Source organism: Lepidochelys kempii, chromosome 8 (genome assembly GCF_965140265.1).
Source record: "Lepidochelys kempii isolate rLepKem1 chromosome 8, rLepKem1.hap2, whole genome shotgun sequence".
In the NCBI taxonomy this organism is placed as follows: domain Eukaryota; kingdom Metazoa; phylum Chordata; order Testudines; family Cheloniidae; genus Lepidochelys; species Lepidochelys kempii.
Genome location: NC_133263.1, coordinates 32,735,232 through 32,756,997, shown reverse-complemented (window position 1 = coordinate 32,756,997; position 21,766 = coordinate 32,735,232). Strand labels below are relative to the sequence as shown.

At 45.1% G+C, this 21,766-nt stretch overlaps 1 protein-coding gene across 3 annotated transcripts in view; it reads right to left on the bottom strand.

The window, feature by feature from the left end:
- RANBP17 (RAN binding protein 17) overlaps positions 1 to 21,766 on the bottom strand; it is a 276,059-nt gene that overhangs the window by 6,683 nt on the left and 247,610 nt on the right. For all 3 annotated transcript variants that reach the window (XM_073355989.1, XM_073355992.1, XM_073355993.1), the window contains one exon: positions 5,622 to 5,720. In XM_073355989.1, the coding sequence (XP_073212090.1) occupies positions 5,622 to 5,720 (99 nt within the window). The remainder of the gene's footprint in view (positions 1 to 5,621; positions 5,721 to 21,766) is intronic.

Genomic DNA, 21,766 nt, shown 5'->3' with positions numbered 1-21,766 from the left:
CATGGATGTTGAAAACAGGAAAAATGGCAGGACAAGTAGCGCACCTTTGAACCCAGATTTGTTTTCAAATTCCATAATATTGGAACAAAAGACTGGTGCCAGAGCAGTAAGATCCTTAGTACAAAACAAAACAAAACAAGAAAAGAAGAAGAAAAATAAAAAAAACACCAACTAACTAAAACCTAGCTAAACAAAAAGATGATTGCACTGGCCATGATCCATTCTGATGAATCTGGGTCCCAGGACCACTGAGGCTGCTGGTCTATCTGCTCCCATGGTTGAAAGGAAGCAGGGTGATTGATGCTTCCTGCCACTCTTCCATAGTCGCACCCTCTGAACATTCAGAGTCAGGAAAGGTAGTAGTTGTCAGAACACTTCAAAGGGTACCGCTGCTGGAAGATAGGTTTCACAGTCCAAGCTGTACCATTGGTGTGTCCCAGCAGAAGCCACTGGAAGATTTTAGGGCCAAATTTTCAAAACCTGGCCACAAATAACTGCTGATGAAATTTAGGTCATTTAGGCATCATGCACAAGATCTAGACTGCACCCCCAAAATTGAAGGTGCATAAAGAGAGGCCTGGATAATGCTAGGCTGAAAATCAGGCCTTTGCAATCCCCAATGTGAATTTTAAAAAGCATCTATCCCAAGCTCTAGGGGCTTATACAGATACTGAAAACGTGCAGAAAGCCAGAATGAAATGGCTTTCTCATTGGTCAACCCCCAAAATTAAAAATATGAATTGCCCAACAAACCTATAGCCTCCCTCAACCTGCCTGCCAACAAAAGGCCGAGAAAACAGAAGAGCCTTGCAGCAAGGCCTTAATATTACAGATCTGGGCTCTGTCAGCCCAATGGGAGAATAGGAAGGGCAAGAATCTTAAAAGGCAATGTTGTTTAATGCCATGTCAGGAAATGCCTTGACATCAGCCCCCTCCCTTTAAAACCAGAGAGACGTTAGCTTGAGCATCTCCACTGACCACAATGGCAACAGTCTTATGCATGGTGAGGAGCTCTTCGGCAGGTAGCTAGCTCCCAAACTGTATAGGGCCTTATAGTTTAAAGCCAACAGGCAATCAGGGCAGATGATGAAGAACATGGCCTAGCCCCAAGATGGCAGAGAGATGGATAATTCTAGCACAGCCCACAACCCAAAGAAAAGTCAAGATTGTCCATGAGTTGGTTTCTTGAGCAGTGGCTTCTCCAGAGCTTCCTTAGAGAGAGCTGCCATGAAGGAAGGCACTCAAAGTGAACAAAATGTGGACAAGGATACATTTTTTCATAAAAATTGCCTTCATCAATAGTTTGACAGTTAACTGCAAAACTTCCTCCACTGATAAGTTTGTCTATGGGCTGCTACCTGCCAGGAGCTGATCCGAGATCCCAAGTAGTCCTGAAAGGGTTTCTAAGCACCTTCAGCAATGGCATCTCTTTTGCTAGCAGCCACGTTTGCCCGGATTCCCATGCCTTCTTCTCCACTAACCTGGTAATAGTTTGGTTGGAGGGCAATAGTTGCTTCAGTGTCCTAATACAGAAGGGATTTCCTGCAGCTCTGCCTGCCACTGTGGGCCAGTTTCCCTTTGCTGGTGTAACCCAGCTTGTGTACTCCTGCTGGCAGTTAATGGAGTGGTGAAGTAGTGCCAGAAGCACCTGCAACCCCCACCGTACTGTGAGTAGGGTGACTCAGGAGGGGTGGTGACAAGAATGGATTCAGCATCCTTCCAGTGTAGCTTCTGCTGATGATGCGTCTATGAAACCCCAAGTGCAACTGCTGCTGGGGCACAGCTATTCTTGCAGGCACAGGCACATGCAAATTGCACTGATCTGCACCCATGAGGCATATCTTCCTCTTACATGTGAGCTGAATTATGGATGGACAAGATACCACTAAAACAAGTGAGGAGACCACCAAGCAGCAAAAGTACAGTATGAGTAACCATTATGGTTGCTGGTGGCAGGAAATGTAGCTACACAGATTATGTCCTGAATTAAGGGAATCTATTTACCAGCAGTTGGCTGGAATGAATTAAAAACAGTCACTTCTGCAGTCATGCAAGCATGTTTCAGACCTTTCCTGTGGCCCTGCAGAATAAGGCATTGAAGTGTATGGGGTGGAAAGAGGCAATCCAACGGGGCCTTCACGCCTCATTTATTCTCAGAGCTAAGCCTTCCAGGGAAGTGACCCAGGTAGGTGACATTCCCCTTCCCCACCCTTACAAAAGAGATTGTGCCAGAGCTCAATTGGTGCTAAGTAAGGGTGCATGTACACACACATTTCTGACAAACAAAGCCCATGATCATTAGAACTAGTCTAATTTAAGTAGAAAGAGAATACTCTGCTGCCACATATTTATTTCTTAGGGTTCACCACTGCACAGTTTTATCTTCAAGTGAAATATTTAATTTCTTCTTACATTAAAGTGGCTAACAGTAAAAGCACATAATTAATATGTAGTCAAGCTAATATTTAAATGCTATAAATCAGAGGCATTATATAAACAAAAGTGTCATCTTGAACAAGATTGGGAATGCACAAAACTACTTATTTCCCACTTTTATAATGATGCAGTGACTCAGAGCACATAGAAAATGATTAGTTTTCCTCCCAAAGTAGGAAATATTGCTTCCATCTGTAAAGTATAATATTGTGATGTCATAAACTTTTTCTAAACACTGAATTTGCCCTTATTCCCTCTCAATCATTTTAAAAGAACTGCTCTCTCTTATAGAGCTTGGATTTAAATCACAATAACACACCAAGAAGATGAATGACAGTGCTATTGGATATGGCTAAAATTGGATCCTTCAGCACAGGTGAATGATGAGACAGCGCTTCTCTTTTTGATATATTTTCTTCTTCTATTAGTTTCCCTCCATGGTTGGGATTTCAGTTTGAATTTTAATGTATGCGGCTGCCGCTAATCTTAGTGTCTTATTTTTTCCCAGCACTATCTTATTGTATAGACAATTCATTCTCCAAAGCAGTAATACACTGACACTTGTGACTGCCCAAGAGATAAAGCAATTCTGAATAAAGTAAGATCCTGCTCTGAAGTATGGAGAATACTATAGGTCAATATCTTCTGAAACAATGTGTTGCCATACACAGCAAATCGCACAAGTTTAGACAAACTCACATTAATTTACTGAAATTGTTTCCTTTTCAGACTATTATATTAAGCCACTAAGGCAGTGGTGGGCAACCTGCAGCACGTCAGGGTAATCCACTGGCAGGCCGCAAGGCAGTTTGTTTACATTTGCAGGGCTGCCCGCAGCTCCCAGTGGCCAATCCCTGTGGCCAATGGGAGCTGCGGGAAGCACCGACCAGCACATCCCTACAGCCCATGCCGCCTCCCGTAGCTCCCATTGGCCACTGGGAGCTGTGGGCAGCCATGCAAATGTAAACAGACTGTCGGCAGCCCGCCAGCGGATTACTGCGCCAGGCTGTGTGCAGCCTGCAGGTTGCCCACCATTGCACTAAGGCGACATGCTGAGTGTATCCTAATATAGACAGTTTGAGATCTTACGGAAGGGATGGGCGGAAGAATGTTCCCTTGGTTAGATAATCTGCCTTGGAAGCAGACACTCAAGATTTCAGTAAATATGAGATATGGGCAAAGCTCACAAGGTTCAGATAAATCCCTCAAAGACCAGCTGCTTCTCTGAACCTTTCTGGCAGAGAAACTGGGTTAGAACTCTTGTCATTCTTGCAAGATTTCCATTACATCCTTGTTTGGGCTAAGTGGTACGTAAGAAGAAAAGGAGTACTTGTAGCACCTTAGAGACTAACCAATTTATTTGAGCATAAGCTTTCGTGAGCTACAGCTCACTTCATCGGATGCATACCGTGGAAAGTACAGAAGATCTTTTTATACACACAAACCATGAAAAAATGGGTGTTTACCACTACAAAAGGTTTTCTCTCCCCCCACCCCACTCTCCTGCTGGTAATAGCTTATCTAAAGTGATGACTCTCCTTACAATGTGTATGATAAACACCCATTTTTTCATGGTTTGTGTGTATAAAAAGATCTTCTGTACTTTCCACAGTATGCATCCGATGAAGTGAGCTGTAGCTCACAAAAGCTTATGCTCAAATAAATTGGATAGTCTCTAAGGTGCCACAAGTCCTCCTTTTCTTTTTGCGAATACAGACGAACACGGCTGTTACTCTGAAACCTGGTATGTAAGAGTACTTGTGTTTGCAGGGTTTCTACGTCTGGCTGGACCCTGGAAGATCAGAGTTGCAGAAATTAACAAAAAAGTTAATTGTACTTTTGTGACCCGCAGGTTGGGCTTGAGTTGTTGGGTGAAGGTGTGGCTGGATTTTTCTATTACATAAATTAGGTCATTCACCCCCACTGAGAGCAGCTCTCCAGCACTTATAAAGCATCTGTGCTGGATACTCTCCTCCACCCCCTGACATGGGTAGAAGGGAGCAAGACAGCAAGGAAAAGAGGTGGGGAATTTGAAAGGGTGGCCAATAGCTCTGTGCCATGTTCCCTATCCCTGAATGCATGGGCTCTCTCTGCAAGATCTGAGGGGGTGAGAACGGGAGAGCACCTGCCCTTCCTTGCCAGAGGCTACGGGGGAGGTGTGTGAAGCTGATAGGCAATAGCAGCATCACTCCAAAGTGAGCCTTACTGTCAGGGATGGGATGGCTGGAGAGCATCATGAGGGCCAAGGTTCTGCTGTTGGGCTGTTCTCTGCTTTCCTTTCAATAACTGGTATGTGTGGTATTTGTAGGCTGGGCATGAAGGAGAAAATATGGCTCCAAATCTCTCCAGTGAAACTTGGGTGATACTTTGAGTAATGTTTCCACTGGTTAGGAAAACCTACAGGAGGGGTCACAGAAATCTATGAGATTGTGAGGACTAGAAACCGTGGCTTTATATTTATCCTAGTCTAATGCCCAGTGCAAGGATTGGCAGTCTTGTAAGTGACTTCTAGTTTTCAATTATCTAAAAAGTGGTGTGCATTAAGGGTCAGACATGGCAAAGAACATTTTAGTTTGTTAAAGTCTTGAAATCTTTGTAAGTCTATGAGCAAATGCAACTTTATGTTCAGTAAGGTACAAGTTAATTACTGAGCAAATATAGTGAATGCAAAGAGCAAACATGACAAAATCTGAACACTCTTCTGTTTTATAGCTAGTATCCCCTAAAACTGTGCTTAAAGGGACAATGCCAGCTTGTTTAGTCACCCAAATATAGGTTTTGTTACTGATCAACACCACCAGGTTTGGCAATGCATAGTATTAACAAGGATGTTTAAAATTATCAGCAAAAAGAAGGGTTTTCAGTTTTGTTTTTGCCTGGAGTCAAAACATTTCCAGCACCATTCACAACACAAATGCTACTGCACTGGACTAGTGCATGAGAAGCAGCAACTGATTAAAAATTGACTAGCTTTGCTGCCCAAGCTGAGGGAAATGCAAAAAGTAAACAAACAGCATACATTGTGAAAATTAATTAAATTTAAAAAAATCAGTTTCAACACCAAAAATAAGATTTAATAATATTTAACTTAAGCTTCCCAACAGAGGATTTTATTTCAACCATCTCGGCAGACACAACAGTGAGCATGTGCAGAATGAATCTGGTAGCATTTCTGCAACACTTACCTTCTCATTGAGAAGTATAAGCCCTAGCAGTGGTCTGGACACAGACCACTGGTTTCTGCAATCCTCAAAAATGATGGTGTTCATCAGAATCGACATCATCTGAAAGAAAATGCATTTATTTTGCATTAGTTTGTATATTTTGTCCTATAACGTGTGATTTGGTCCCAAGGATTTTAATTAATGACTGCCCAGAAAAATAAATGATCCCTTTTTAAACAATGTTGAACTCCTCCTTGGCATCATGTGTGTGCCCAAATACGTTATATCCTTTTCTACACAACTCACTCTTGTATAATTATTCCCATACCCAACAGATGCCATTATCAGTAGAAAGTTCTAGAAAAATGGCACCCAAGGTTTGTTTAAAGAAAAAACTAACCAGAAAACGGACTACATCATGACTTGACATTTATCCCTGTTCAGACAGCTGGGATGATTTGTATCAGATGCAGACCTCACTACAGTGACCCGTGCCTTTGCCCCCTTGAGGATGGATCACTTCAGTGTGTTCTGTCTAGTGCTGATCTTTACCACTACTCATACACTTCAGATGATGTAGAAAATGGCTACCTAAAAGTCACATCTATGCTTAGTAATCTGCACTAGTTCCAAATTCATTTTCAGATGCCACTCAAAGTGCTGCTTTTAACCTTAAATTGGATGGGTCCTTGTTACCTCAGAGACCACCCCTTTCCTTGTGGGATACTTCAGTATTTGTGATCAGCTGGGGCACCTGAGTTGAGAGCTCCCTACTTTTGTGAAGGCAAAAGCAAAGACAGAGAGCTTGTCTACAGGAATATTTAGTTTGCAGCCAGCTGGGGTGTAAATCTCTCCCCCACTAGGTTGCTGCACACTAACTGTCCATGTGGATCCTGCTGACATGCATTAACAGTTCTTTAGTGTGCTTTGATCTAGTCCCATTTCAAAGTGGGCGAGATCAAAGGGCACTCAAACTTTTAGTGTGTCAGCAGGATTCAAACAGCTTCTAAGTGTGCAGCAGGTTACTGAAGGGTAGATTTACACCCCAGCTTGCCGTGAAATAAATGTTCATGTAGACAAGCCCTAAATCAAGAGACTTAGGTACTGTTCCCAACTCTGCCACTTATTTGGCACGTGAACTTCAGCAAGTCATTTCGCCCCTTTGCCTCAGTTTCCCCTTCTGTATAAAGGAGATAATGATATTTACCCACCTTTGTAAAGCACTTGGACATCTAGGAATATAAAGCACTAGGTATTATTACTATTAATCCAGGAAGGGTTGGAGGCAGGGCATTCACAATGTGGGGGTCTCAGTTATGGAATTAATTGTCCCCATTGGTTTGCCGGAGCCACAAGTGGCTTCTCTTCAGGTAACAATGCAAGGCTTATTAGCTCTCCTAGGCTTTTTCCAAGTTTGGCTGCAAAGCCTATTACAACTCCCAGGCTTTTGCTGGGAGGGATGGGGTTCTGTTTCAGGGGAGGAGGTATCTGGGAAAGCCTTATTGTTGGGTATTGAGTTATCATTGTTATTTGTAGCTTTTGTAGAGATTGTATGTGCACCCAGTGCATTGGATGAGCCTGAGTTTAATAAAACAAAATGAATAAAATAAGCAAAGAAACCATTTGATGATAAAATGCCCTACGATCTTCTGGAAACACATTAGAGCCCAAAATGCTAAGGGGCACAACACACATGAATCTAAAAAGTGTCTGGTTGGGATTAGACAGAGTGAAAATTCGTAAAATGCCACCAACAAAGAACTTGACTCACATTTGTAAAATATCTACTAGCCCTAAAACCAAATACACACAGAGAATGTGGAAAATCATTAAATCATTTCTTCTAGGCCAATGAGTAGCTATGAGCTGAGTCCCCAGAGAACTACCACACTGCAAACCAGCCTGTAATAACTGACCAAGGCTAAGTCAAACAACATGTTTCATTAAATGAAAAAAGATGAATCCCAGTACTACAAATCACTTGGAACAAGTAGATAGCCAAAAATTATTTGAAATTTTGATGCTAGGAGCACAAGGTGCGGCGTGGGAAAGGCTAATCCGTCACTTTGCTTTCCCATAACATGCATATGTCAAGCTACTTTTCAATTACCCAGGATAAAGACAATAGTTCAATTAATGCAAACACTAAAAACCACTGGGGAAGTAATGACAGGAACTTCGTTGATCCTGAAACATGAACAGCAGCAATAATAATTCCTCATAACTCTATAGCATCTTTCATCAGGGGATCTTAAAGCAAGCACTTGAAAATACAAGGGAAATCTTTCGGAGGCAAAATGGAATCACCCAAGTTTGCATTCAGCCAGGATATCAAGATTGATACACCCCTACTTTTTAGGAAAAGGGGCCACTGGATATGTAATGGTTGCAAGTACAGTAGCCAGGCTTTTAGTATTAAGCCTAATTCGAAAGATGGAACCTTCTTGAGCAGAATTTACCCTACTACCAATCCTGGGGCAATCGTTCAATACTGACTGAGAGGGAAGAGTGCCATCTACTAAATCTCCAAAACCATATCATATAACACATGAGCATTTCTTTGAGATTTCAAGTCCCAATCTATGTTGGTACAAATATAATAAAGCAGGAAGGCAAAATGCATACCCTAGTGAAGCTCCTGGCCATAATCAGCAAAGAAGCTCAACTCTCCTCAGTGAAAGCCAAATGGCGCCATTACAGGACAGACTCAACCTTCTCTACAAGAAGGCTGTGCCCTCAGTACCTGGTGTGTGTTGGTGGTCTGTTCCTACTTACCTGGGTAAAAGCTACATGCATCCCTTCATTTGGGGAGAGCTGCCAGTTTTGGGTTCAGTTTAACCGACACCTGCCTCAGCTAATACAATGCTGTTAGGAAGTACAGATATACAGCTTCTTCATGGACTGACTAGTAAGACGGAAACTACAGCTTTTCCTTTCAGACATTGCTAATTTGGGAGGGTTTCTTCTAAAACACTATGGCTTTCATGAGCCAGAATCTGGTATGAACATTTTATAGTACAGGTGTTCAAGTCACACTGGAACTGAAACAACTCCTGGAGTGTCTGAGGAAAGCATTGAGTAATGTCCTCTATTCCCATGGAGTAATTTATCCGAATACAAGTATTTATGTTAGCAGTATGTATGGAACTGGCTGAATCAGCCATTTTCTTAAAATAAAATTAGCTATAACTAGTATTTTTGAATTAGCTGGGTGACAAAACCAAACACTGTTGAAGGAAGAGGAATCTAGTTATCACTTAAACTAGAACCAACCCCCTCATCCTTCCAGTCATGTACGCTAATAAGGGGACTGACACAGCAAGCTAAAATTGCTACTCCAGAACTGACCTGCAGATAATAAAATTTTTCAGCTGGGCTAACTGATTGAAGAATGATATACCGGGGAGTCCATTGAGAATAAATAAGTGTCACAACAACAAGGCAGCTCTGCGCTTCTACACCACAGCTCATTTGAGACTTGTAAAGTGCTTTCCACATATCAATTTACCTCCCCGCAGGCCTGTGAGGGAGGCCAGCATTATCCCATTTCACAGACGGGTTAACTGAAGAACAGAGGGTATGTGATTCAGGGTGTGACTACTGCTCATGTAGACAAACCCGGGCTAGCTTTAAACTAGCCAGTTTGGGTACCAGAGCAGTGAAGCTGTAAATGCCCGCCCACAACTCTGGGTAAATACTGGTGAGGCTAGCCTGTGCTGACGCCTGTACTGCTGTAACTTCAATGCTACTGGTACCTGAGCTAGCTCGACTGAAGCTAGCTAGGGTATGTCTATATGAGCGGCAATCACACCCTGTGATTGCACTGTGGACATACCAATAAGGTCACAAAGCAGTTCAGTGACAAAGCCAGGAACAGAGCCCAGGTCTAACTATTGATACCATTTTATTTGGTCCCGAAATCCAGTGATGGGAATTGTGGGAGTAGGGATGCATTTTTCCAGCAATGCTAGCGCTTCAGAGTCTCTTTCTTGGGTGCTAGAGGAAAAACTCCCAAAGACATCCCTCACTATAAAAATTCACTCCCAAGGACGCATAAGCTGCCTTTCTATTGAAGAGCCTTTTTTGCTGCTTCATGTTGTCAGTAGGACAGAACTTGCATCACAGCAGAGCCTATAACTCATTTCTCTCTCTCTTATGTTGGTATGAATATTTTATTCTATAGCAACCAATCACATTTTAACATGCTTAAGAACTACACTATGTAAGCTCAGAGACAGCATTATGTGATAGAAAACAACACTTTGCCAAGGATTTGGTACATTTTTAAAAGCGCAAACAGCTTTTAATCAAACACTTGGCTGTTAAGGAAATTTCAAATATTACAAATATTCAGATTTTTGTAGTTCTGCACACAAAGTTTTTGATGAGTTTGTGTGTCTCAGGCTCCAGAGAGCCACCTCCTAATTTAGAAACCATGAATACGAATTTCCATCGGCAATGGAGCTTTCACTCCTTCCTTCACCAACAGCTCCCTCTTCAGCAAGTATATGGAGCATCATTTTCTAATAAACTGTAGTGGGCACTAACTGCTCCAAAATTGTGAACCAGTCCGCATTATCTCGCTCTACAGATTATGGGACTAGCTTAAAAATAATGATAGTTTTTAAAAATATAATTAATTTAGAGTTCTTTATATTTGCCTTTGGGTTACTCAGGTTTGAGGGTACAGTCAGGTCACATTTTCACATTTTGCTTTGCAACCAAGAGGGCTACATTCAGACTTTTTTGTTGTTGTTTAAACTGAGATTCCCATGCAATATCTGGATTCCAGCAGTTTGGGCCTTAAGAAAAATCCCAGAATATCATGAGACTTGTGATAAAATCGTGAGAGTTGCCAACACTGAGTCTAGCCTGGGTACAGTCCTCAGAGTTGTCTAGCTTTTTTGCTTCATTTGGGGGAAAATTAAGGTATATATGATTGAGAAGTCACTCCTGGGGTCCCAGTCCCAGGACATATATATGAATTGAAATATGCATGCAGCCGTTTCAGCAGACTGAAACACGATTTGCTATAAACTCTCTCGATCTACTTGTGTCACAGGTTATATCTATTGTTTGCATATTACTGGCTAAGAGATAGGTCTATTTTCTCACCCTTACACCCACACACAAGCAGGATATAGATACGGAACACTAACAAAAAGTCTGGCAAATACTTATTCATGGGGTGTGGCATTTTGCATGGTTCACCTGACACACATGCCTTTGAAAACATGACCCAAATGAACAACCACCTTCCATCCACAATTAATTAAAAGAACATCTGATGCCAATATATTTGAAAATTAGTTCTGACACGGTAAATGACTTACAAATTAGTTCTGAATGCTACATTTTCTAGTAAGTAGGGCAATTTGTTTCCTTCACTATGATCTCCTCACAAGTCGACACTCTGAGTAGAAACAAACATGATCCTATTCAAATTTAATACACCTTATCACTTGAGCATAATTAACTGATTGCTCTTTGCTGATGAAGTACATATCAGTTATGGCTGGAGCTAAATGAACCAGTACAAACCTGGCTATATTCTGCCTAATCAGGCTGAGTGACACAACCACCCTATCTTACTGCTGTCAAACGTATAGAGTAAATAAATCCTTAAGTGCAGCATTGTCTGCTGGTCCACTGTTCACTTTCTGAACTATAAATTCAAAGGATGAAGTATTTAGAAAGAAAATTTCCATGAACACTTGTCCCAGCCCGATATAAGACAAGAGGGAGGGTTATTGAGAAGTTTGTTAGCTGCCCAGTGCACACTTTCCTTGCATAAGTTAACAGTGAAAATTAGTTAATTGTTTCACCATACCTGCACATCATAAAATCACCACAGAACTGGCAGTTCCCTCTGAAAGGAACCCAAGGTTAGACTGGCAGGGGGTTACCACAGGTCAGAGTGCAAGTATCATGTCAGAACTGTCTGGGGAAGTTTGCACAGAGCCTGCAGTGAATGAGCTGGTCTCAAATCCAGCATGAACACTACATTTATTCACTGACTTTATAAGGGGAAAGATATGAGCCCTTCCCATTTACAAAACTGTAACCACCTAGTGTAGTTTTAAAATCTCTATTTTCCTCACTGTAAATTGGCAAGCAGAAAAATGGAGTTTCACAGTTGTTCTGACGTTGTTTTAATTTTTCCATTATTTCAGATACTCAATATCCCCTCCAAATTCAATCTTTTAATCAGTTTGGGCCTGATTCTGAAAGCCTCTCTGACATGCAATAGTATCTTACTTCACCAGTGGTCCAATGAAATTAATGGAACTACTCATAGAGTGAGAAGCTACTAACCTCAAGTATCAAAGTCTGGCTCTTTCTCTGGGAAAGAATTATCTACAGTACATATGTCACCACTTACTCGGGAGAAGATACATTCACAATGATAGCTCTAGGTTAATTAATGACAACTGTATGCAATGTGTCTATTCTTAATATTACCCACACATCACACTGCAAACAGTTTTACTTTTCCTCTGTTGAAATAAACTGTAATAAATTATTTATTTCAATGGCAGCAAAATGTAGATCAACAGGATAAAATGGACTATGTAAGGTAAAAGCTCACTTTCATCTCCACGTTATGTATTTGAAACTTTTGGCTAGTAGTAAATTGTCTTTCAAATGGTTGACAAGCTTTTAAAGCAGATGTTTGCACTGCATTAGAAAGTAAATACAACAGCTGGGAAAAATGGAAGCTGTTATATTCTTGCAAATGTGCCATTCAGAACTCAACACTGTCCCCACAAATTAGGGGGGCACAAACACCAAATTTAAACATTTGTAATTTGCTGTAGATGTTTTAATATAGTGGCACATATGTATTTGTGCTAGATCCCATCTAAGTACTGCCTGCATCTGAACTGTTCATTTGAAGGGGTGTAACAAAGGGCATAGCCGCACCTTATCAGAATGTGGGGACGAGTAAGGCTTATGGGTGATGTACATCACCTATCATATGGGTGGTCAGTCTCATGAATGACATATCATCTAGTACGAGGGGAAGAGGTCTCGTGGGTAGTGCATGGGCTAATTTTGGCTTCTGTGGGGGTGGCATGGGTTAAGTATAATGAGCGACAATCTTAACTTTGGCAATAGGAAGAAGGCTGAGGAGTGAAGTAACTTCTCTTTCTGCATGGGAGGGGGAATAAGATTTATTAGTTTAATTATTCACTTCCAATATGTATTGCCTTGCTTCTGTCTATACTGAATTTCATGTAAGTCTTCTGTTGAATGTCACTTACTCACATGCTGCCTGAAGTGCTAGATTTTGTATCTGGATAGCTGATGTGGCTGACAGATGTTTACAAACCCATGTATCTGCACAGCTTCCTTTTGCCTACCCATATGTGCAGCAAATTATTCTACCTTGGGGCTGGAATAACTTACACTTGCAAAATGAACTCAGTAGCTGCCTTTTCCTGATGGTGGTATTCAGCAGTCTTGAGCTCGGACATTATGATGGTCACTTCAAATTAATTCCTGCCCCTATTTGAGATGCCATTTCCAGTACAGTGGCCATGAGGATATAAAGGGTCCATAGCATTATCAAGGGATGACAGAGTTCTGACAGAACAGGCTTTTAGTACTGAGCCCTTGATTGCACAAATTTTTACACTTTGCAGACATGTGTGTGTGGAGCAGGGACAAGCGTTGAGGTCTTTAGATATCTTTACCAGAAATTAATAAAAAAATGAGTACCTATCTTTTCGTAACCGTTGTTCTTTAAGATGTGTTTCTCAAGTCCATTCCATTCTAGGGGAGTGCATGCCCACGTGCACAGTCGTTGGAGATTTTTGCCTTAGTGGTATCTGTAGGGTCGGCTGTCGTGCCTCCTTGAGTGCCGAGCTCATGCATTGGTATATTAGGCACTGCTAACCCTACGCCCTCTCAGTTCCTTCTTGCCGGCATCTCCGACAGAGGGGCAGGAGGGCTGGTAATGGAGACTCACGAGCAGTGTCCTCGGAGGTGGGCTCGGAGTTCACAGTCTAGTGGCTTGCAGTACTGCTCTACTGAAGCCAGCATCATCCCAGGTCTGCTGGGTAATTGCGTAACAGGATGTAAATGTGTGCACGGATGACCAGGTGGCCGCCCTACAGACGTTCTGGATAGGCACCTGAACTAGGAAAGCTACTGAAGAGGCTTGCGCCCTGGTTGAGTAGGCAGTTACAATCACCAGAGGGGGCACCTTCGCCTGATCGTTAACAGCAGCGAATGCAGTGATCCAAGAAGAAATTCTTTGAGTGGACACTGGATGACCTTTCATCCTGTCGACCACTGCGATGAACAATTGCGTCTACTTGTGGAATGGCTTGGTTCTTTCAAAGCTAGTGCCCTCCTGACATCTAGGGAATGCAATCTATGTTCCTTCTCCTCCTCCTTATGCGGCTTTGGAAAAAAGACAGGCAAGTAAATGTCCTGGCCCGTATGAAACTGCGAGACCACCTTGGGCAGGAAAGCTGGGTGTGGCTGCAGTGGGACTTTGTCTTTGTAAAAGACCGTATAGAGCGGTTCCGATGTAAGCACCCTAATCTCAGAGACCTGGCGGCGGAAAGTTATTGCAACTGGGAATACGAACTTCCAGGAAAGAAGAAGGAGAGAGCAGGAAGCCAGGGGCTAGAAGTGTGGGTCCCATGTGCCAGGACAGGGTTCCTGCCGTATGGGTAGAGGTACTCAAGGCCCTTGAGGAACCTAGCAGTCATGTCCTGGGCGAAAACTGACCTACCCTTGAGCGGTGGACGGAAGGCTGAAATAGCGGCCAAGTGGACCCAAGGAAGAGGCCTTGGATCTTGAGATGCAGCAGGTAGTCCAGGATTAACTGCAGCAAGGCTTGCTTGGGTTGAATGCATTTATCCGAGGTCCAACAAGCAAACTGCTTCCATTCGGCCAGGTAGGTCGCTCTGGTGGAGGGCTTTCTGCTGCCCAACAGGACCCGCTGGACAGTGGCCAAACACTGCTGCCTCTGTTTGCCAGAAGCTGGGAATGAGCAACAGGGGATGGATCACTTGATGATTACCTGTTCTGTTCATTCCCTCTGGGGCACCTGGCACTGGCCACTGTCAGAAGACAGGATACTGGGCTAGATGGACCTTTGGTCTGACCCAGTAGGGCCATTTTTATGTTCTTATGTTCTCCGCATTTAACAATGCAGCAGCCTGGCCACCAGGTGCAGTCCACCAGCTTTGAATGCAGAAGACTGCTGTGGTTTTAGGAGAGCAGGTCCGGCCTGAACGGCAGCTGTAACAGAGCAGCCACCGAGAGGTCCAGCAGTGTGCCAAACCTGTGATGGCGCAGCCAAGTCGGCACTATTTGCCCAGTCCTGCTTGATTTTCATGAGTACTCTGTGAATTAGTGGTACTGGAGGGAAGGCATACAATGGAGCCCCCGACCACGGGAGCAGAAAAGTGTCTGACAGGGAGCCTCTGTTGATCCCCCGAATCAAGCAGAAAATGTGGTATTTCCTGTTCTGCCTGGCTGTGAACAGGTCCACCCAGGGAATCCCCCACCACTGGAAGATTAAGCTGATCATTTCCGGAAGGAGGGACCACTTGTGGAGAGACAAGAATGTCCTGCTGAGGCCGTCTACCAAACCATTCCTGGCCATGGGGAGTTGCGCAGCTATGAGATGGATGCCGCATTGTACACAGAAGTTCCATAGCCTGAGGGCTTCCTGGCAAAGGGCAGATGATCTGGCCCAGCCTTGCTTGTTGATATAGCACATAGGTGCTGTGTTGTCTGTCAGGACCTGTACCACCCTGTTTTTTTTATGTGAGGTAGGAAGGCTTGGCAGGCCAGGTTAAGTGCTCTGAGCTCCCTGACGTTGATGGGTAGGGAGTGATCATGACTTGACCAATGATCTTGCATGCTGAAATTGGCCAGGTGGGCACCCCACCCCAGGGTCCAAGGCACTGGAGACAAGGGTCACCGACAGGGACGGAGGGAAGTGAACCTCCTCCAACACCGATGCAGGATTCTACCACGATGTGGGTGATGATAGTATGTGGTCTGGGACCCTGACTCTCACATGGTCCATGCTGTGTCTGCTGGGGACATAGACTGACACCAGCCACATCTGAAGGGGACTGAGGTGGAGCTGCATGTGCTGGACCACATAAGTGTAGGCTGCCATGTGGCCCAACAAGGCACATGTGAGCGGTGGTGAGAGGGAGGGTTTGCATGCACAAGATCAGGACCGCCATGGCTTAGAACCGAACCTCGGGGAGGAAGGCTTTGGCCTGAGTAGAGTTGAGGACCACTCCAATGAACTCTGTGTGTTGCACTGAATTAAGGTAGATTTCGTCTCGTTTATTAACAGCCCCAGGTCGCGAAAGGTGGAGTAAACCAGATCGAGATGCCGCTGCACCTGATCCTGGGACCAGCACTTTATTAGCCAGTTGTCTAGGTATGGATAAATTTGCACCCCTCGGCACCTCAGGTAAGTGGCCACTGGCGCTATGCACTTTGTAAATACTCTCGGAGCTGATGAGAGACCTAAGGGCAGCACTGTTAATTGAAAATAGTGGTGGCCCAATACAAAACGGAGGAAATGCCTGTGCCTTGGGAAAATGAAAATATGTGTCCTTCAGGTCGAGGGTGGCGTACCAGTGTCCCGGATCCAGGGAGGGAATAATAGAAGCCAGAGAGACCATGCAAAACTTTAACTTCTTGAGAGACTTGCTGAGGCGGCGCAGGTCCAGAATGGGTCTGACGTCCCTTTTTGCTTTTGGGATTAGGAAATAGTGAGAGTAGAGCCCTTTCCCTTTCATGTCTGGAAGGACCTCCTCCGCTGCCCCCAGGAGCAGGAGGTTCTTGATCTTGTGAATGAGTAGCTGCTCATGAGAAGGGTCCCTGAAGAGGGACAGGGAAAAGGGGTTGGAAGGAGGGTCGGTCATGTACCGCAGAGTGTAGCCTGAAGATATTATGTCGAGCACCCAATGGTCTGAGGTCAGCCACGATCAGGCCGACTGGAAGGAGCGCAGGCGGCTGAGGAAAGAGCAGGAGGGTGGATCCTGAGAAGTGACTTGGGCACCGTCCTCAGGCGCACCCCCAAAACATCTGCTTCTGGCTTCCATGGCTTCTGGAAGAACCAGGCTGTGCAGAGGAATGGGAAGAAAGGGTGCCACCACTTAAACCCTTTATCTCTGTCCTTCTTCCTGTAGGTTTTAGAGTAACAGCCGTGTTAGTCTGTATTCGCAAAAAGAAAAAGAGTACTTGTGGCACCTTAGAGACGAACCAATTTATTTGAGCATAAGCTTTCGTGAGCTACAGCTCACTTCATCGGATAACTTATCTATTACCAGCAGGAGAGTGGGGTGGGGGAGGTATTTTTTCATGCTTTGTGTGTATAAAAAGATCTTCTACACTTTCCACAGTATGCATCTGATGAAGTGAGCTGTAGCTCACGAAAGCTTATGCTCAAATAAATTGGTTCATCTCTAAGGTGCCACAAGTACTCCTTTTCTTCTTCCTGTAGGAGCTGGACTGGGGAACACCCCAGGACCTTGACGGGGGCAGAGGAGGCGTGGGACAGAACGGCTTTCTAGCCTGCTGAGGAGTGTGTAGGCCCAAGGAACGGAGTGTGGCACGGGAATCTTTAAGGCCATGGAGTCATCCATCGGTCAGTTCTGAGAACAGCCCTGCTTCCTCAAACGGAGGTCCTGAAAGGTAGTCTGGATCTCCTGGGACAGCCTGGAGGACTGCAACCAGGAGCTGTGCTTCATGACCACCACAAAGGCAACTACCCTAGCCGCCGAGACTGTGCCATCTCATGCCATCTGGAGGGCGCCTCTCGCCCTGCTTTTGCCCTCTTCCACCAATGTGAGGGACTCCTGGGCTCGGTCCTGTGGAAGGCCCTTCTTCAACTTGCTGACGGAGTCCTACAAGGCCTAGTAGGGCCTGATAGTTGGACACCCGAAAATTGTAGGCTAGCTGTCGAATAAATTTTCCTGCCAAACAAGTCCAGCCTCTTAGCATCTTCATTTTTCGGTATGCCGCTCGCCTGTTCCTTTAATTGATGGCAGACGTGACCAGGGACCCCGCTGGAGGGTCGGCATACAGGTAATCAAATCCCTTTACCGGGACATAGTACTTTTTTTCTGCCTTCTTGGAGGTAGGCGGAATGGAAGAGGGGGTCTGCCACACAGACTTGGCAATTTTAAGGACCCTGGGTGGACAGGCAATGTGACCCAGGTCGGGGTGGAAGAGGGTGTAACATGACTCATCAGACTCCTCCGCTAGCTCCTCGACCTCCAAGTTCAGCCTGGCAGCCACCCTTTTAAGCAGGGCTTGGTGCTCCTTGAAGTCGTTGGGGGGCTGCTCATTTGCGAGGGGCCCACCACTGCTTCGTCCGGAGATGACGAAGACAACTGCACTGCAGGGGGAGGGGTGGTTTCCCCATACTCATCTAGAGATGGCTCCTTGGGTGTCGGGGCCTGCTGTGTTGCCCCCCACGTCAGATTCGGCACCATGCTCCGACTCCAGTGCTGGCTGTGTTGGGGGCAGCTTGTCTGATGCAGTCTGGGAGGAACACCCCACAGGTTCCAGTACTACCACTGAGCGGGCCACTGCCCCTGCCTCCATGCTGCCACCGCTGTAGATGCCTGAGTCTGCTGACTGACCCTTGTTGGCAACCGGTAAGGAGAGGGCAAAGAGGGTAAGGAGGGTGCCTGCCCGAAGAGCAGTACTGGGAAGCTGGAGACTGGTGCAGCGACCGGGAACAATCCTGCACCGGGGGGATTGATGCCGAGGAGATTGCCCAAGTGATGGTGATCTGTACCGTGATGAACTCTGGTGGGAGGCTCGACGGTACCGTGGGTATGGGGATCGGCATCGTGACTCAGATGTCCCGTGCCTTGTAGGTGGAGACCTTGGTATCAGGGACCTGTGTGTTCTAACTGGGGACAGAGACTGTGGTGCTAGGGTCCAGGGCCACTTTGATGGGGACCAACCACTGTGGTCCAGGGACCTGGGACGCTCCGCTGCTTTACAGGGTGGTCCCATAACCAGCTTGCCCGTAGATGCTGGGTCCTTAGCTGGGTCGATTGCCTGGCTTGGCATCTGCGATGCCGGCTGGCCTACTTGCTCTTTGGCTGCCGGGTCTGCTTTGGGCACAGATGACCCTACTAGGGGCTGGGACCCCCCGCCACTCCCAGGAGTTGGAGGTGGGTCCCTGGTTGGCTGGGGGTCCGACCGCAGTGGTACCCCTGAGCTGCTCAGGACCGGGCACGTGGCCTGGCCCCTTTCTCGGTGGTGCTGGCGGGCTTTGTCAACTTCGACCACTTTTTAGGTACTGGAGAGGGGGAATGGTGCCTGGTGGATTCAGGTGCCGGTGGTGTGCTGCACACTGATGCTGAAGTGCCAGGTGAGGAATCCGACTGAAAGGGCTCTGAGGTAGGACGAAGCGTAGCCTCCGTGAAAAGGGCCCTCAATCGGATATCCTGCTCCTTTTGAGTTCTATGGTGGAAGTTTTTGCAGATCCTGCTCTTCTCCTTTCTGTGGGACCCCCCCAAATACTTTGAACAGCTATTGCGGGGGTCACTAATGGGCATCAGCTGGCTGCATGATGAGCATCGCTTAAAGCCTAGGGAACAGGACATGTCCTGCTCCGAGGCGAAGTCCCAGCCGGGACTCTAACTCCTAAACTACTAGTCTAACACTTAACTTAATGGTCTAAGTACCTATCAACTAAAAACAAAGGAGACAGAAAGTTGGACTGTAAGAACCGCTAACACTCTTGCCATGCAAGAAAATGTGCTCTGACCAACCGTCACGGGTGGTAAGAAAGAACTGAGAGGGCGTAGGGTCGGCGGCGCCTAATATAGCAACTCATGAGTGCGGCACTCAAAGGGGTGCTACAGCCGACCCTATGGATACCGCAAAGGCAAAAATCTCTGATGACCGTGCACGTGGGCACGCACACACCTAGAATGGAATCGACATGAACAAACACTTAAAGAAGAACTCATTCTCTGTCTTTCAGCAAAGCCTGGCCTTTCCAAAATAAAATTATTATTACTGTCTCATATGAGTGACTCTTTGCACTCCCCTTGCAACAGTAGACAGGAGCACCTCCCCTTCCTGGATAACCATTCTTATCTGAGTGATGACGGGAATACAACTGTTTCAAGTTCCAGAGTCTCTGGACAAATGAAAGGTTATAGACAATCTGATCCTCTTAGTAGCAGAGGACTGTAGTTTCACACACTTCCTATGCCAATGCCCTCAGCAGGAGTCTGTTTCTCTGTAAGTAAGCTCATCACTTGTCAGCATCTTCCCTCCCACCCTGCCACTGTTGCTGGGACTTGCACTGTCCGCCTCCCTTAAGATGCTCAGACATAAGCTGTCTCCCGACTCTGTCCAATGTTTTGGGAACTGCTACTCCCCTCCTCTAAACTGCTAAGACTGTTGCTGGCTGCCCCCTGCCCAAAAGCTTTTGAGATTTGGAGCATGAAGGCAGGTAGGAGAATCCTTCTCATTATGGCAGGATCTCTGCCCAGAACGGTCTGTTCTCTGGTCTTCTGCCCTAAGATTGCAGAACAGCCTCCCAAAGCTGCTTTCAAGCAGGGAGACAGGGTGAGGTTAGACAAAGTTTATTATGGACATTATCATTGAAAATAAACTGGAACTATTAATTTAAAAACAGTTTTGGGTTAATCTATAGAAGAGTTGAAAAGCAAGATGTGGAGGGGAGGCTAGGGGGTGAAAGCAGCACTAAGGGTATGTCCTCACTACAACTTGGACAGTGCCTCCCCACCCAGGTAGACCGACCTGCACTAGTTCTACTAAAAACAGCAGTGTGGATGTTGCTGCACAGGGGGCAGCTGGGGCTAGCCACCTGAGTATGGAGCCAGAGGCTCAGGTGGGCTTTTACTCAGGCAGCTAGCCTCTGCCACAAGATCCACACTGCTTTTTTCAGCATGCTACCTCCAACAGAGATAGTGCATCTGTCTACCCGGGCTGGGAGGCATGCTCCCAGCAGCAATGTAGACATACCCTAAATGACTAGTCCAAGGTATCTCAGTGAGTTTGGGGCAAAGCAGTATATAGAGCCCACAAGTCCTGACTCCCAGTTCCCGCTCAACAACACTCTCTTCCAAAATTATTATTATTTATTATCTGTATTATCATAGCACCTAGAAGTCCCAGTCATGGATCAAGTCCTCGATGTGTTAGGCACTGTACAAACACAGAACAAAAAGACAGTCCCTGCTTCAAAGAACTTACAATCTAAGGATAAGAGAACAGACAACAGATGGTTACAGATACAGGGAATATAAGGAAACAATAAGACATTATCGGTCAGCATGAGAGACAGTGGTCTAAGCAAACTATGGTAATCCTACTTGACTGCATCAGAGTAGAGTAACAGCATATTTAGGGAAAGCTGATCAAATTATTAATCACCAATAAATTATCCAATACATTTAGCCCTTCTTCTATTTTCAAATTGTTCACACATTGATCTTAATTTCTATAAAACGTATTTGTCATTTGCAACTATTTTTAACAAATAATTAAGACGACGTTTGGTAAAGTAAATCAGTGATGAACTGTACTGTAACAGAAGCTATTCTAAATAAACATGGAAGACAGATAGGTGATAAAGATGGTAATAAGTAAGCTACTTCTTTGTCTTTTATAGTCACCACATTTCTTAGTGAATATCACTTTTCACAACAACAACAAAGGATAATAGCACAAGGCTATTTCATGCAGTCATCAAAACAAAGTGAACTGAATATTATATTTCCTCCTAAACACATTACCCCTGCAGTTTGACACTCAACATTTCAAGAGCTAGCATCTCTCACAAATTTCTTTATGAATTTTTTCTGATGGACTTAAATCCTTTAAGTGTCTATGGAAGATTATTTTACTTGTCATGCTAAAAGATTTTGATGGGAAACTACACTAACTCTAATTAACTGATTAATTTTAAGGGGAGCTTTGTGGGAGTTCAGCAGTAAACTACGCTAACTTAAGGACCAGATTCTGTGTTTTGGCTCTGGCTCTGTTTGTACTGCTTTGGTGGCGATGCAAAAGGACTGGATACTGCTTGTAACTCACCAGCAGAGAATCCCTTTAGGACAGAGCTGACTCCTGTACAGGATGTGCTGCCTACCAGCACAGGGCATTTGTGTCAGGGA